Source organism: Sturnus vulgaris, chromosome 14, assembly GCF_052056855.1.
Source record: "Sturnus vulgaris isolate bStuVul1 chromosome 14, bStuVul1.hap1, whole genome shotgun sequence".
Classification (NCBI taxonomy): Eukaryota; Metazoa; Chordata; class Aves; order Passeriformes; family Sturnidae; genus Sturnus; species Sturnus vulgaris.
In genome coordinates, this window is record NC_142256.1 from 15273425 (window position 1) to 15287385 (window position 13961).

Consider the following 13961-nt stretch of genomic DNA (forward strand, 5'->3'; position numbering starts at 1 on the left):
CTTGCTTGTTGTCAAGATCTCCCCTATACCAAACAGAAATATAATCAAGTTATTTTCAGGAAAACAAATACAGCTAATCATACCTATATTCCTTAAATATCTATATAACATGGAAAGGAATTATTCTATCTATAAGATGATTCAAATACACTTCTTGAACTCCAAAACTCTCCAAGTTTTCAAGTGTTTAGAGACATAATCAAACTTTAGGGCTCAGAAATATTGCTGAGTTGTAACTAAAAATAATAACTGTCTTGAACCCCAAATACTCCTCTTATTCTAGTACTTCAAAGTTTTATATAAATTAATGATAATTGAATCTCAAATTTATGGTCTGGTACCTCACTGTCCCCTTAGAGGAGCTATTACCATGGTGATAAGATTGCTTAAATTAAGCTGTCTTTTTCCACAGGACTTGGCTCATTGACAGTGCAGTGAAGGGAGATTTCAGTCCATTCAGCACAGCATTAACCTTACTGCCAACACTGCTAAATGGGCTAGAGGAACTAGAAATTTGATTTTAAAAAGGAAGGAAAAAGCAAATATCTTAAATACAGATGCACAAAACAGGACTAAAAATTCCACTTTGAAGCAAAATCAAACTTAGCTAAATTTTGAGATTTAGATATAAAACTTAAAAGTACTAATGCCTTGGTAATCTATGTCAAAACTTAACTCAAAATACGTGTGACCAATGGTTTATCCATAAGGGATCTGTAACAGACTATAAGGAGGATAAGAAAAATGTCAGGTAAAAAATCCCTACTTATCATCTAGATTTTACTTCTTCTTTGGTGATTTGACTGAAGTGGGAAAATAAATAGCAAACAGCAAGAAAAAAAATAAACTAAGAAAGCATGATATGGAAACAAATACTGAGTTAAACTAGAAGGGCATGGAGAAAATGAAAAGCATTCCTTTGAGTTATCAGGGTTTAATACTGACTCCATAAAAAGTAGTAAGCTATGTTCAGATGGGGCTGTCAGAGATAATGACAATCTATTACACTGCAAATCACAAGATTTGAAGCATTAGAGCTAAGTATCTATGGAGCTTGAAAAAACAAGTATTTTAGTGGAAAGGAAGGGAATAGGCAATAGGTTGCAAGTACTTTATTTTGGGGGAGAAGGAAAAAATCAATTTTTGTAGGAGTGCAATAACATTATCCTAAAAAATATAATCAGTGGTTCCCAATTTTTTATGTGGTGTGAGAGATCCTTGCAGTCTTTTTCTGGCAATGCTTAAAAATTATTTCTCTGTGTGACAAGGAAATTACTGCATGTTCATAAGTAATTTTAATTATGGCCATGTTTATTTTTCCCAAACTGTGTGTGCATACATAGATGGAGACTGCATTTGCATCTCTGGGCACATTACAGAGCTGAAGGCTGCAGCACAGTCAGTCACCAGTTTGAGCTGCAGGTACAGCTCTTCTCCAATTCCCTCAGCAGCAGGTGTTCAATAACATGTCCTCTGGAGTTTTAAAGCCATTCTTAATTCTTATTTTTATTTGGGTTGCTTATAATTAGAATAACTGCCAGAATTAGGGAGCTGGCCTTGGCAACAACACACAGACAGACTCCTCTAATTTTAGCTTTGACAAAAGCTGGTGTGAACTTGAACAAGTAATTTCATCTTTCCAAGGCAGTCTCATCATTAAACAGTTGCATTAATAAGTTAGGTCTTGACAAAACTGCTTTGCAGATTTGTGCAAGTAACACCTCTAGATGAAGTACAAAAAAAAATTTCTGATTGGCCCTTTTCTATAAAAACGTAACCACATTTTACTGTACATTTTTTACTGAAAATTTCAAACACATACACCACAGTATATGTCTTTACTGCAGCCCTTTGCCATCTAATCTAGGGTTTCAAATTCTAATTATGTAAGAGTACATGTTTAATCTGAGTATTGCAAACATTTTCAGACCTAGAGAATTTTCTTTTACATAAATATGACACATTATCATTATGAGCAGACTCATAAACTTGCTTTGTTTCTGTCTTTCCAGAGTGAACACGCTTAACAGACACGTGATTAGTTCTAGGACATCTTTTCCTGTCTGAAAATTCTCCAATATTCTATGGCAGTAGATAAAACATCAAACACATGCTCTGTTTATGGATTAACAGGAGATATAGTGGGAAGAAAAGCTGAACATGTGTATTCTGATTTTTTGCCTAGTTGTTACAGTAGGGAATATTTTACTGTCTAAATATTTTTGATTGCAAATGTTCCAAATTTAACAACAAAAAAAAATCTGCTTAGATGTATTAGGTATGTAGATATTAGTTAGATTTGGTATTATTAAAAATTTGGCACAGAAACATATAACTGAAATGCTTCTCTTTATTTTGTAGGATTATTTTTAATGGTCAGCTACACATTAATGGAGAAGGAAGGCAAGGGAATCCAGGTATTAGGCCAAAGCACCAGTTCAATTCTAGCAGAATCATTCCCTGGTAAAGGAAGGAAAAACAAGCTGCAAGCCCTCCATTTTCTCTAAGCCTGTACTGTGCACTGTAGACTTCTGGGAAGTGGTGATCACAAATGCTTCTTATTACAGTGTTCCCCTGCTATAGCACTTGTCTGCACACAAACTGCAGATACATCCCGGCAAACAGACTCACAGACTTTCCTTATGGATTAGCCAGCCTTTCAGCCAGCTTTGTGAGAGGCTTCTGGGACCAACCAGTGGGGGCATGAAACCAGCTGAAACAACCACTGAAGGGTCAGAATGTGGAAAATTTCCAGACTCTGAGAATGACTAATGTGTAGCACAAAGGATGTTTTCCAGGCTGAATTCCTAATTCACTGCACAGCCCTTTATATAATTTTAGATACAGCTATACATCTCTGCATTTGTCCTTTACGAGAAGCTTCAAATTTGCAAAAAATAATAAGAAATCAGAAAATTTAAACTGAACTTGAAAGAAAAATAAATTGTGAAGTATTGTGCCCCAATGGAGTCTGATGGAAATGCAGTGAACGGGGATGCAGAGAGACTTAAAAACATCTACCTGACTGTTAACAGAAGAGAACCAGAAGTTCATGGGGCAAATACCCAGAGATCACCTTTCTTGCAGCAGAAAGTATAGATAGATATATAAGCTTGTTACACGAGAAACAGCAGAGATTTATCTTTATAAGGACTGTATAAGCAGAAGCTTCTAGCTCCAGAAGGATCAGCTGAACTAAAATGTTGTTTATGTTCATTTTTGCAGAAAAGTTTCCATCCTCCTTGATTCTTCTTGAAATTTGTCCTTATTTGACAAATAAGAAAAGTTCTATTTCAGAATGAATTGGTGCATTCTTCAATCCCAACTTAACAGCAGAACTAAACTTGACACTTCTGATGACCAGCAGTCAAGTGTTTAAAGACTTTTATTAGGATTAATTTTTGGAATAAAACAAAACCAACCTTGTTATAAAAGAAAAAAATCTAGGTTTCAGTGATTAATTGTGATAACTGGGTGTCTTAGCCTGCAATACAGAATGTGACTAAAAGTATGTATTCTATGACCATTTGTTGAAAACAGGTGGGGCAGTGATCCTTATCTTTGTGGGAGATATTCTCTGCTAATGGGCCATCTGTTAAAATCAGGTGGGGCAGTCATCCTTATCTTTTCCACAACCCATCCTTCCTCCAGTAAGATATTGTCTGTTAATGGGCCATTGAGTCCCACTGTATGACTGATAAAATTACATCATCCCATTGGGAGATGCTCCAGCCAGGGAAAGGAGCCAAGCCTTTCCTACCTAGATAAAAACTGAAATCTGGAACACCAAGGCAGCCTTTTTCCACTCGATTCCAGAGAAAAAACTGAACCTTCCCACATCATCACTGGATCTTCGGAGGAAAACTGCCCCTTCTACAGGGGCACTGCTTCAGCAGAACCACATCTGTCATCCAGGAGGATGCAGCCACCATTTAACTGGACTGCTACCAACACCCTGACTGACAGGGTGTCAGGTCGTATTCTGACTCTGACAGTGTTTTTTTTGGGTTTGTGCTTTGTAATACCATATTCTCTATTGTAATTTTCCCAATAAAGAGCTGTTATTCCTATTCCCAGATCTTTGCCTGAGAGCCCCCCTTAATTTCAAAATCATAATAATTTAGAAGGAGGAAGTTTACATTCTCCATTTTAAAAAGAAGCTCCTGCCTCCCTTGGCAGACACCTGTCTTTCAAACCAAAACACTGGGCCTTGGATATTTGTGTTAAAAAGGCCCATACATCTCTGAGCATAATACCCTACTTTTTCTGGATCCTATTAGGTAGATGTCAGAAATTTATCTGTTTCACCAAACACAACTTTCACAAACTTTTGCACTTTACGTACTTTAAAATGGCAAAACCCAAAGGAAATCCTAGTTAAAACCTGGTGCTCTGTTGACAATGAAGAGGAAGAAGACTGAAAATCAAGATCTTGTTTTAAAAATCAAGTCAGCAAACATAGTTGTAGTTGAAAGCCATCAAATCAGCTAATACTAATCAGGAACAGGTGAAAAAAAGCTTATTATAGCCAAAAAGTCAGAGGAGATTGTGCAGAGGTTTGGGTACTGAAAAGTAAGTTGCCTGAAAACAGAATGTGTTTGCTCTCAATAGTTTTTTGGAGTAGATTATTTGTGTAAATTGTGAATGACCCTGAATTTGAACCCTCCCTTCCTCAGCTCCCAGATATAAGTCTTACCATGCCCAATACCTGTCTCATTATCGTTTCTCCTTTGCAAAATGATTATCAAATTATATTCTTTGGCTATATATGCAATAAAGTACTTAAATATGTATTGAGGAAAATAATATTTTAATATTATTTCTGATCTTCTCTTATCCACAGGAAAGCTACAGCCTGACTAGATATTTCCAAAGGTCCCTTCAACCATTCCTGCTTCTGTGACTGAACCAAAATTCTATTTGCTGGCTACAAAATGGTCCTGGAAGAATGCGGGATGGCAAGACAAACACACAAGCACAAATCCTGACTGAATGCAACTGCAGAATGCCACTGTAACCTATACACATTAAAGGAATCACTATCTTCCAAAACTTTGCATAATGTGCTTTTTTGAGTATTATTGATCTAGATGAATCAAGCAAATAAGGCCTCACATGGCTACTTGAGATGGCCTCAAAGCACAACACACTGGCATGTCCTGAAAACAGACTTGTGAATGCCCATCACTAGCTTGTGTCAATGTCAGGCCCCCACTCCATCTTGTTTCTTTTTCCCTCGACATCTGAGATCCTCTGTGCACAACCTTGGCTCATACCTGGTTTCCAGTGGGATGTTGCTGTTCAAGACCCAGCTGTTATGGAGGTGCACTGAGTCTTGTGTGCTGGTGGGGGGCGTGGGGGCAGCAGGGCTGGGCTGGCTGCGGGTGGTCATGGATCTCCTCTGCAGGGAGTCGGCCGAGGGGGGCGGCTTCCGGGCACAGGTACAGGCGTGCGGTGGGGGAGGAGGCGGCGGCAGCGGTCGGAAGGTGAACTGGTTATGTGGGCTACCAGGCATATCTGAAACAACAAGGAGAAGACAACCAAACACACAGAGGATTATTATTTTAGAAAGATCAAGACTGTCTTTAGATCTTGTTTTGCAGTTAGTGGTTCATTTAAGTTCTTAATTACAAAAGGAAAGGGGAGACTAAAGTTGCAAATTGAAGGAAGACAGATTTACATGAGATATTAGGAAGTAAATATTTGTTGTAAAGGTGGTGAGGTTCTGGAACAGTTTGCCTAGAGAAGCTGTGGCTGACCCATGCCTGGAAGAGCTCAAGGCCAGGTTGGACAGGGCTTAGAGCAACCTGGTCTAATGGAAGGTATCCCTCCCCACGACCTGGGGTTGAAACTGGTCCTTTCCAACCCAAATCATTCTTTGATTCCGCAATATAATTATTATTGGGAATAAAGCATTGTGCTTTACAACATTCCTTGCTCTGCTTCCTGTATATGTTACTGCAATATTTGAAATAATTTAAAATATAACAGTCTATTGAAACAGAAACTATCAGATACAGACACACCCCACAGCACTGTAATTCAACAACAGCAAAACAAATAAACAAAACCCAAAAAAAAACAAAAAGAAAAAAACAAAGTCGTATAACAGTCACTTAATTTATCAGGATTTTTTTGGGATGAAGGTAAAGAACATATAAATTGACACTGAATGGCAGCACAGATTTCACAAGGTATAATTCTCATTAAAAACATCTATGAAATAGTATAAAAATTAGTCTTGCACTTCAATTTGAGAGAGAAAATGACTGAGTAAGTCCTACCCCCTAACGAACATTTTTCATAAAACAATGTTAACACATTTCTGGAATCTGTTACTGCATTTGTTAAATGAGAGCTGAGAAAAGGTCTCTGAAGCACTAATAATCCAGACAGCCAGAGAAAAGGTTTTATGGCAGCTAAAGGCAGATGAGCTGGCAGGGAGCTTACAGCCACTGGACCAGTCTGAGAAGGAGACCAAGTCAAAGATGCCTGTGTGGATACCCAAGGTTCTGCTCCCTGTGCTGCCACTGCCCTATGGGACCCTCAGGCTGCCCCCCAGTACCCCAAAGGGATGTTGCACTAGCACAGGGTCATGTCCTGTGATAACAAATGCTGCCACACGGCTCAAGGTGGCTCAGCCTGAGCCACTGAGCTTCAATACTTCTCCAAATCCAAAACGACAATGAAGACACAAACATGGTAGAATAGTACTTTCAAGGAACAATAAAACCTTGTTTTCTCTACTTCCCCAAAGTCTCCAAAGATTCTCAGTACAGCCAGATACACAGCTATGGACAATAGCAAACAGTTTGTAACGAAGATAGTAGTAAAAATTGCTGCCAGACTGAGTGATCTGAGAACTTGTTACCCTGGAACTCCTCCAGCTACTTCACCTCACTGTCTAAGGCAGCTTTATCCCATTTCTGTATTCACCCTCACTCTCCCTTTTACCTTAGCAGATGTCCAGTTACATTTGCAGAAATCCAGCTGGATGAACCTGCAAAAATTCCCTGCAAGGAACTGTTGCCATCCATTTACAACATATACTTTCTTTACATTATGACGTGATGCATCTTCAAGGAGAAAGACGAAATTGTATTCCCTCCTTTCCTGGAATGGCTTGTGGAAAAAAAGCACCTTTTTCTCCGTGGCAGTTCCAATTTACCCCAGCTGGAGAAACAAGGTTGTTTAGTGCTCCACAGAAGCTTTTCAATGCTGTGGTAAGCAAAGCTGTCACGGATTTGGCCCAGGCTTAATCCTTTTAATTTCACTGATCTTTTATCAAGGCAGCATTCTTACAGTTGCACTAAGGTTTACGCTGTACTATTCGTTTGCATACACCAGAAAAGCATTTCTAAGCATATTAGAGAACTGGAGACCTCAGTAAATTAAATCACCGGAGTCAACAGTCCAGGGCTCCAAAATAATCTGTTAAGGCACTTTCATATAATAATTAATCCAGGTAAATCCTGTATCCTGCTATTTTAGAATTGAAAGCTACCCAATTTTTGCGCATAATATTTGATGTCCAGCATCCTTATGTATTTGATCAATGACATTTCCTTACTTAAGGTATCAATCTTAAACCCACTCTACAGAAAATCTGCAGGATTATTATACAGCCTATAATTTGCATGACAAGCCATTTCAATAGTTAAGCCACTGTCCTCTTAGAAAAATGCTGATTTTTGCCAGGACACACAGACTCTGCAAGGAACATCAAGAGCTGTGCAGTAAATGCCAAGCAGACATTTGGGAAGAAACCTGTATAATCTATAAGGCAACACATCTTTTAGTTCCCTTCTTTCCCTTTTATTTATCCTGTCCCTATCCCGTCAATGGCACACAATTGTCTGACAGAGTTCAGTTTGTTCCATGCAATAGATTGGTTCTACTTTTGAACCATAAAGTCCCTCTGGCTTATAGGGTACCTTATATATCCCAGTGCAATTTATCACAATACATCAACACATCAGATTTCCTAGGGGGATTCCTTTTTAATTATCACATTTGTCACCCTTTCATCTAGCTGCTGGCATTATAGAAAACCTCACATTGGAGCCTGATTATTTTGGTGATTTAGAAAGTCTTCTTCATCAGACCCTCATTTCAGTGAAGTACTGCAAACTCATTAGGATGAGAACCAGCCTGAGTTTCCAATTAGTTTTTACAGACTTTCTAATTTGGCAAAGTTGTTTTTATTTTGCTTGAAAATAAGTCTATATCTCATTATTTTTATAACCCAAAAAGTATTGCTCAGGACATAAAGCAGCATTAAATCTAAAGATGCACACTTAGGATTCTTCAGGACTCCAAATAAACAGCAGACTATGTAAAATAATTACTGCAAAATCATTTAAATACCTAAAAGTGGATATTATGCAAGATAATTTGTCTAAAACTAACAAGCTTCTAAAATGTATGAGACTGATATAGGAATTGGCTTATCTAATGCTTTCACTAACAACTGCTGCTTTTATTTTTAATGGCTGCTAAAAATCTCCGTATTTTTTAATTCTTGTACATTAAAACATTTATGTATGATATGCAAATACAGACCTATTTGTTTTCATTGTCTTCCCCGATGCCATAGAAATTTCCATTCATCTAAAAAGGTAGCCATATAACTTAATTTCAGCTCAAACTTTACACTTGGAATAATTTGCTTCAAATCAGATTTCCACCTGAGGAGCAACCAAGCCAGAAATTATTCTCTTGGTCTTCATCATTGCTCTTCTCATCTGCATTTAGCTCATCTCTTCAGACAAAAGAGACTGTTTAGAAAATGTGTAAATTCTTTCTCCCGAGAAGTAATTTTTTAAAAATAGTCCTCTCCTTTCAGCAGAGCACATCTAGAACTGTGAAGTTTCCTGAAAAGATCCAGACAACATTTATTCCAACTTGCACATTCCCCATTCACTTCACAAACTCTATTCAAACTTCTTTCCATCTATTTTGCTGTTGTTTGTTTTTTTTAGGGTTTTGCTTTCATTATTCAATAACAAGAATAACACAGTAAGTGCTAATTTGATTACCTCTTCTGCTTTGAGGCACTTCACAAATTTCATGCACTCACACCAAGAGAAACTGCAGTAGGGATGGCAGCTGGAAACAAGAAAATCTTGCCTTGAAATTCTGCGAGCTTGAAGGAGTTCTACTTTCTCTCTTCCCTTTGAAATTTGAAGGAAGGAGTTATTTTTCTTTCCGGAATGTTTCTTCTTCTTTGGTTCTGGCTTGTTTTTTTTGGCCCACAAACAGCACTGAACACATGCTGCTCCATGGCAATTGTGTAATGGAGCTTGGTATTCCATACCTACAGAGAACAGACCTCAACAGCTTCTTTTCATCTCCTGAGTTCTGCTACTAATGCTTTTCCTTTTAGGATATGAAATAATTCAGATCCTGCTTTTTTAATAGGCTTCTGCTTTTCAGAAAGTGGAAAGTCAGTTAACTCAGGACATTCCCTGGCTCTGCCATGGTGGTTGAGTGCTGCCATTCTGTTCACAAGGAATTGGACAGACAGATAAAAATGATGGACAAGAGAAGCAGTAACATAAACTCATTTTCCTTAAGAGTCAGGCTAAAATGCCTTTGTAACCATAAACATGTAGCCAAATTGCTTTACAGACTGGCAAAAATGAAAAAACAGCTAAATCAACTAGTTAGCACATAATTTAAAATTAATTTTGAAAATTAGCTAAGTCTTGGCAGAACTATTTTTCTAACAGTTCTGAAATATACTTTACTATACTTTTTGGATCCATATAAAAGGGTAATTGAACTGCTTTATCATTTACTGGCAAACCTGCATTGTTATTAGGTAAAGTATATCAGAGAGAATATACTAAAATGTTATGAATCATAAAAGGTTTACATCTAACCTGTAGTGCTTTTGAAATATTTCAAATTTTTTTCAGTTACTGAATTTATTACTTCTTGATATGTTTGGATTTTTTTTTTTTTTTCATTTATTGGATGTGTCTCAGCAGAGCATGAATTGCTGGCAATCCATTATTTAATGAACGAAATAGTAACATTTGTTCAGGGAATTTAATTCAGTTTATTTAAAAGTTATTTGGTATACTACTGCTCAGTTACAAACCACTCTGATTATTTTTTAACCATGCTTAGGAATTATAGAATGGTTTGGGCTGGAAAGGACCTTAAAGATCATCTAGTTTCAAGCCCCCTTTTGTAGGCAGGGACACTTTCCACTCTCTCAGGTTGCTACAAGCCCCATCCAGCCTGACCTTGGAAACTTTCAGGGATGGGGCAGCCACAGCTTCTCTGGGGAATCTGTGCCAGAGCCTCACCACCCTCACAGGGAGGAACTTCTTCCTAATATCTGATATAAATCTGCTCTCTGTCAATTTAAAACCATTCCTCCTATCACTGTATGCCCTTGTCAAAATGTCCCTCTCATGCTCTTATGACCCCTTAATGAACTGGAAAGTTCTGTAAGGCCTCTGTATTCTGCACAGGAGCAGTAAGGACTGCTAATGATGGCAGCACTTCCTTTTCTTAATGTTTTTACATTAAAAGCTAAACTTCGCCAATAAGACCTAAGTAATTGTATTTTAGAAACGCTCATACTGGACCTCATTCTAGGAAACTTTGCAAAAACATGATCATCCAGTTTTGAACATCAGAGGAAAAAGGAACAATGGGACCATCCCCAGCAGATCTCATGTTTTTACAGAAGTGGATGTTTTATACTTCTTTAATTCTAATTAACACAGTCTCTTTTAGTATAACACTAAACTTGCCTAAAGTTCCTTATGGAGTCCATATTTATTTAGGTAGACTAACATGAGCCTGGGAAGTTCCCATATTTTAATTTACACTTTTGATTAATTTCTAGCAAATAAATGTTGTACAACTTGTATAACTTCAGCCTGGAAGATTCAGCAAGCTTCTCCTGCTAGTCTGGCTCAACTTGCAAAAGGGATCTAGTGCAATTCAAAATGAACAAAGATTGCATTATTTTACAGCATCAACAGGCTATAAAAGTTCTTTTTGACTGTATCCTCAGTTTACCTCACAAGACATTATTTATTTATTTATTTATTAAATTTACAAGCATAAAGCTAGAAAATCTTCACAAGTTAAATAGTATAAGTGGACTTTATTACCTGCATATGATATCAAGTATTAATGCCTTAAAACCCTTAGCAACAATGAGCATAAGGAATTTTCATCATCAAGACTTCTGCATTTGCCAGTAACTTTCCATTATCATTGTACATCAGGATCATAACACTGCTGAGCTCCATTTCTTTTTCTTTCAGTTTTTTTTAAAACTTCCATTAGTGGCATGACAAAAGTGCAAAAAATACTAGAAATTTCAGTACTTTCAAAAATAAATTTTAAGTGTCTTGAAAGTGTCTGTGCAGACAACTATTTATTGACTCAGCTGTAGAAAGATGTGAAAGAATTTTATCAGGCAAAAGAATGGAGGTTAGAAGTCATTAGAGAAGGAAAAGCAGTGATTTCTCTCCAGGGAGCTATCACATGGCCACCTATTCCCACTTTCTGGATAGGATGCATTTAATAATATTCCGTCTTTCAGGATCAAAAACTTTTGGCATCTGTTGTCTTTGTACTGTATACTTAACTTATCAGGTTTCCTTTTCACAATTCTTGAAATAAGACTGATATACTCTTTTTGTAGGGTGTGCATGAGGGAGTGTTTCTGCTTTTTCTGATGACAGAAATGTTAATACACTCAAACCAAAAGAGGGGTTTCTGGGCCCAAAGCTAGCTCTTTTGTCTCTGCAGCTGTATCAGCTGGTGCACTGAAGACATTACCTATCCTGACAAACTTCGCTTCACTTCAGAGGCACTTATATATGCACAGCATTAGAGCTGCAACAGCACTACTCCTCCCTAATTAACTCCATCACTCAGTGTTTTAACTTGGGTGCCTGATTGCTGAAGTAGAATAATTTTGGTCATAAACACTGCACTATAAAATGTACCTCTCTGTGTTGTAGTTTGTAACCTGAAACGAGTTTCAGGTTATAGTGCTGTGTACTGTGAGATGCAAGGTTTAAATGTTATCATGCAGAAGCACCTGACAATATAAACATGCCGATGTGTGTTCATATAAAATTAACATTGCCAGAGGGGAATGAAGAGCAACAATGCCTGAGGTGCTTTTATTCTACTGAACTGCCTGAATTATAGCTTTGCTCTATGGTACTTCTTCACATAGTACTTCTTCACTGCTAAATACTAATGTGCTCTACGTATAATATTTATGTGAAAAACATTCCATTTATGTGAAATGTTCACATTTGTGTCAATTAATATGAAAAATTTGCAAATAAACTACTACTCACTCCCTTCCCTCTCCTTCGTTGCAGGCAGTACCTCTGTCAGATTTTAATACCCATCCAGTTGAGACAGGACTCCCTTAAACCATTACAGTCTGTGCCAACACAAGACAGGCCTCTTGCTGGCTAAGTCAGAGAGGTCAAGGACAAAATGTGAAGGGAGAAGAAAAGCAGCATTCCAGTTCTGATGGAGTCTGAGGGAACAGCCTAAACAATCAGCTCAGGCTTCCAGTGGTTTGTTTAGCAGATCAAGCAGCTGCTGGTACAATTAACATCACACAGCATTCAAAGGACAGAGTGAAGATTGACAGCTTCCAGCTAGCTTAAAGGTGGTATTTTCAGGAGAATGTGTAATTCCTGCCAGTACTTAAAAGTGGTGGGTTCAGTCAATATCACGAGTTGTAACTTCTGTCAGTGGGAACTCACAGGGGATAGCAGAATCACTATTCTAAAACTCTGAACAAAGTGGGAGAGATTATAGCTTACAGAGTAAGCCTATCATCTAGGTTTGCAAAAGACAGGTACTTACAAGTAGCCTGGTAGCAAATTTTTGATGACCTTAGAGGTGAAGAGATTTTGATTAAAGAGCAGTTTATGATTGGTAAAATAGGTTGCAAGCAGTCATGGCTGTAAAAATTAATGTTTCTGCAGTTATTGATGGGTTTTGGTGGTGATAAATATTCAAGTTTTGGCCCTTGTGTTATTCAATTCATTAGCTGTGAGGGCTTTCTGAAAGGGATCTATGGGTAATGGAATTAGCAACTATAAATCATATTGAAATACACCGTGTACTCAGCCCAATAGGTCAGTGGAAATATCATGAATACGGACATACTAAACCACTTTGTCACCACCCTGCCTCTTACCTGCTTTATCTACATTCTTGTTATTTTGCAACATTTTCAGGAAAAAAGACTGCTTGAGGCCATGCCCTGTTACAGACCCGAATAACATAAAGCCCTGCAGCATCTGAGCTTGCTGCCCTGTCAGGGCTGAGGGGAAGACTCTTCCCTTTTAGTACTCACCTCCTTTGGGCTGGGACCGTGGCATGAGTCCCACCAGTTCACCGAAGTACAGAATTCTTTTCAACTTAAAGCCCAGCCATGAGAGACATCAGTTTGTTGATTCATATTTTTGCAAACATAGACTATTCTGTGGCTCTACAGAAATATGATAATATGATAAGCCCTAAGTTATGGTTAAATCTGCCAGTTACATCAGGACCCAAACTTCAACCCTGATGGGCCCTGAAATTACTGGGGGCAAGATCCCAAGAATGTCTTGTAAGTTATCTGGACTGAGACAGAGCTGGTGCTTTGTTGGCAGCACTGCAAACTTACTCCATGTTTACTTCAAGGTGGAAGCACCTGAACTTTCTCGCTTCAAGGATGAACCATACTCCAGTTTCTCCCACCTGGCAATATAAAAGCTTTTCTCAGGAAACCTATTTGCACTCCAGATTATCCTGTCAAAACCAGACAACGAGAATGTCTCCTAAATATGATTTTGCAGAGCATAATTGGAAATCCTACATCTATTTTTATGATCAATATCGTGTACAGATGTAGAAGCTTGAAGCTCTTCTGGGTCATTTGGGACTTGACTCTACCCACATCTATTTAC

The 13961-nt window shown here is 37.9% G+C and overlaps 1 protein-coding gene across 4 annotated transcripts in view; it reads right to left on the reverse strand.

Moving 5' to 3' along the window:
* Positions 1–13961, reverse strand: part of TENM1 (teneurin transmembrane protein 1) — a 318181-nt gene that overhangs the window by 155165 nt on the left and 149055 nt on the right. For all 4 annotated transcript variants that reach the window (XM_088173259.1, XM_088173258.1, XM_014886212.2 and 1 more), the window contains one exon: positions 5277–5517. In XM_088173259.1, the coding sequence (XP_088029385.1) occupies positions 5277–5517 (241 nt within the window). The remainder of the gene's footprint in view (positions 1–5276; positions 5518–13961) is intronic.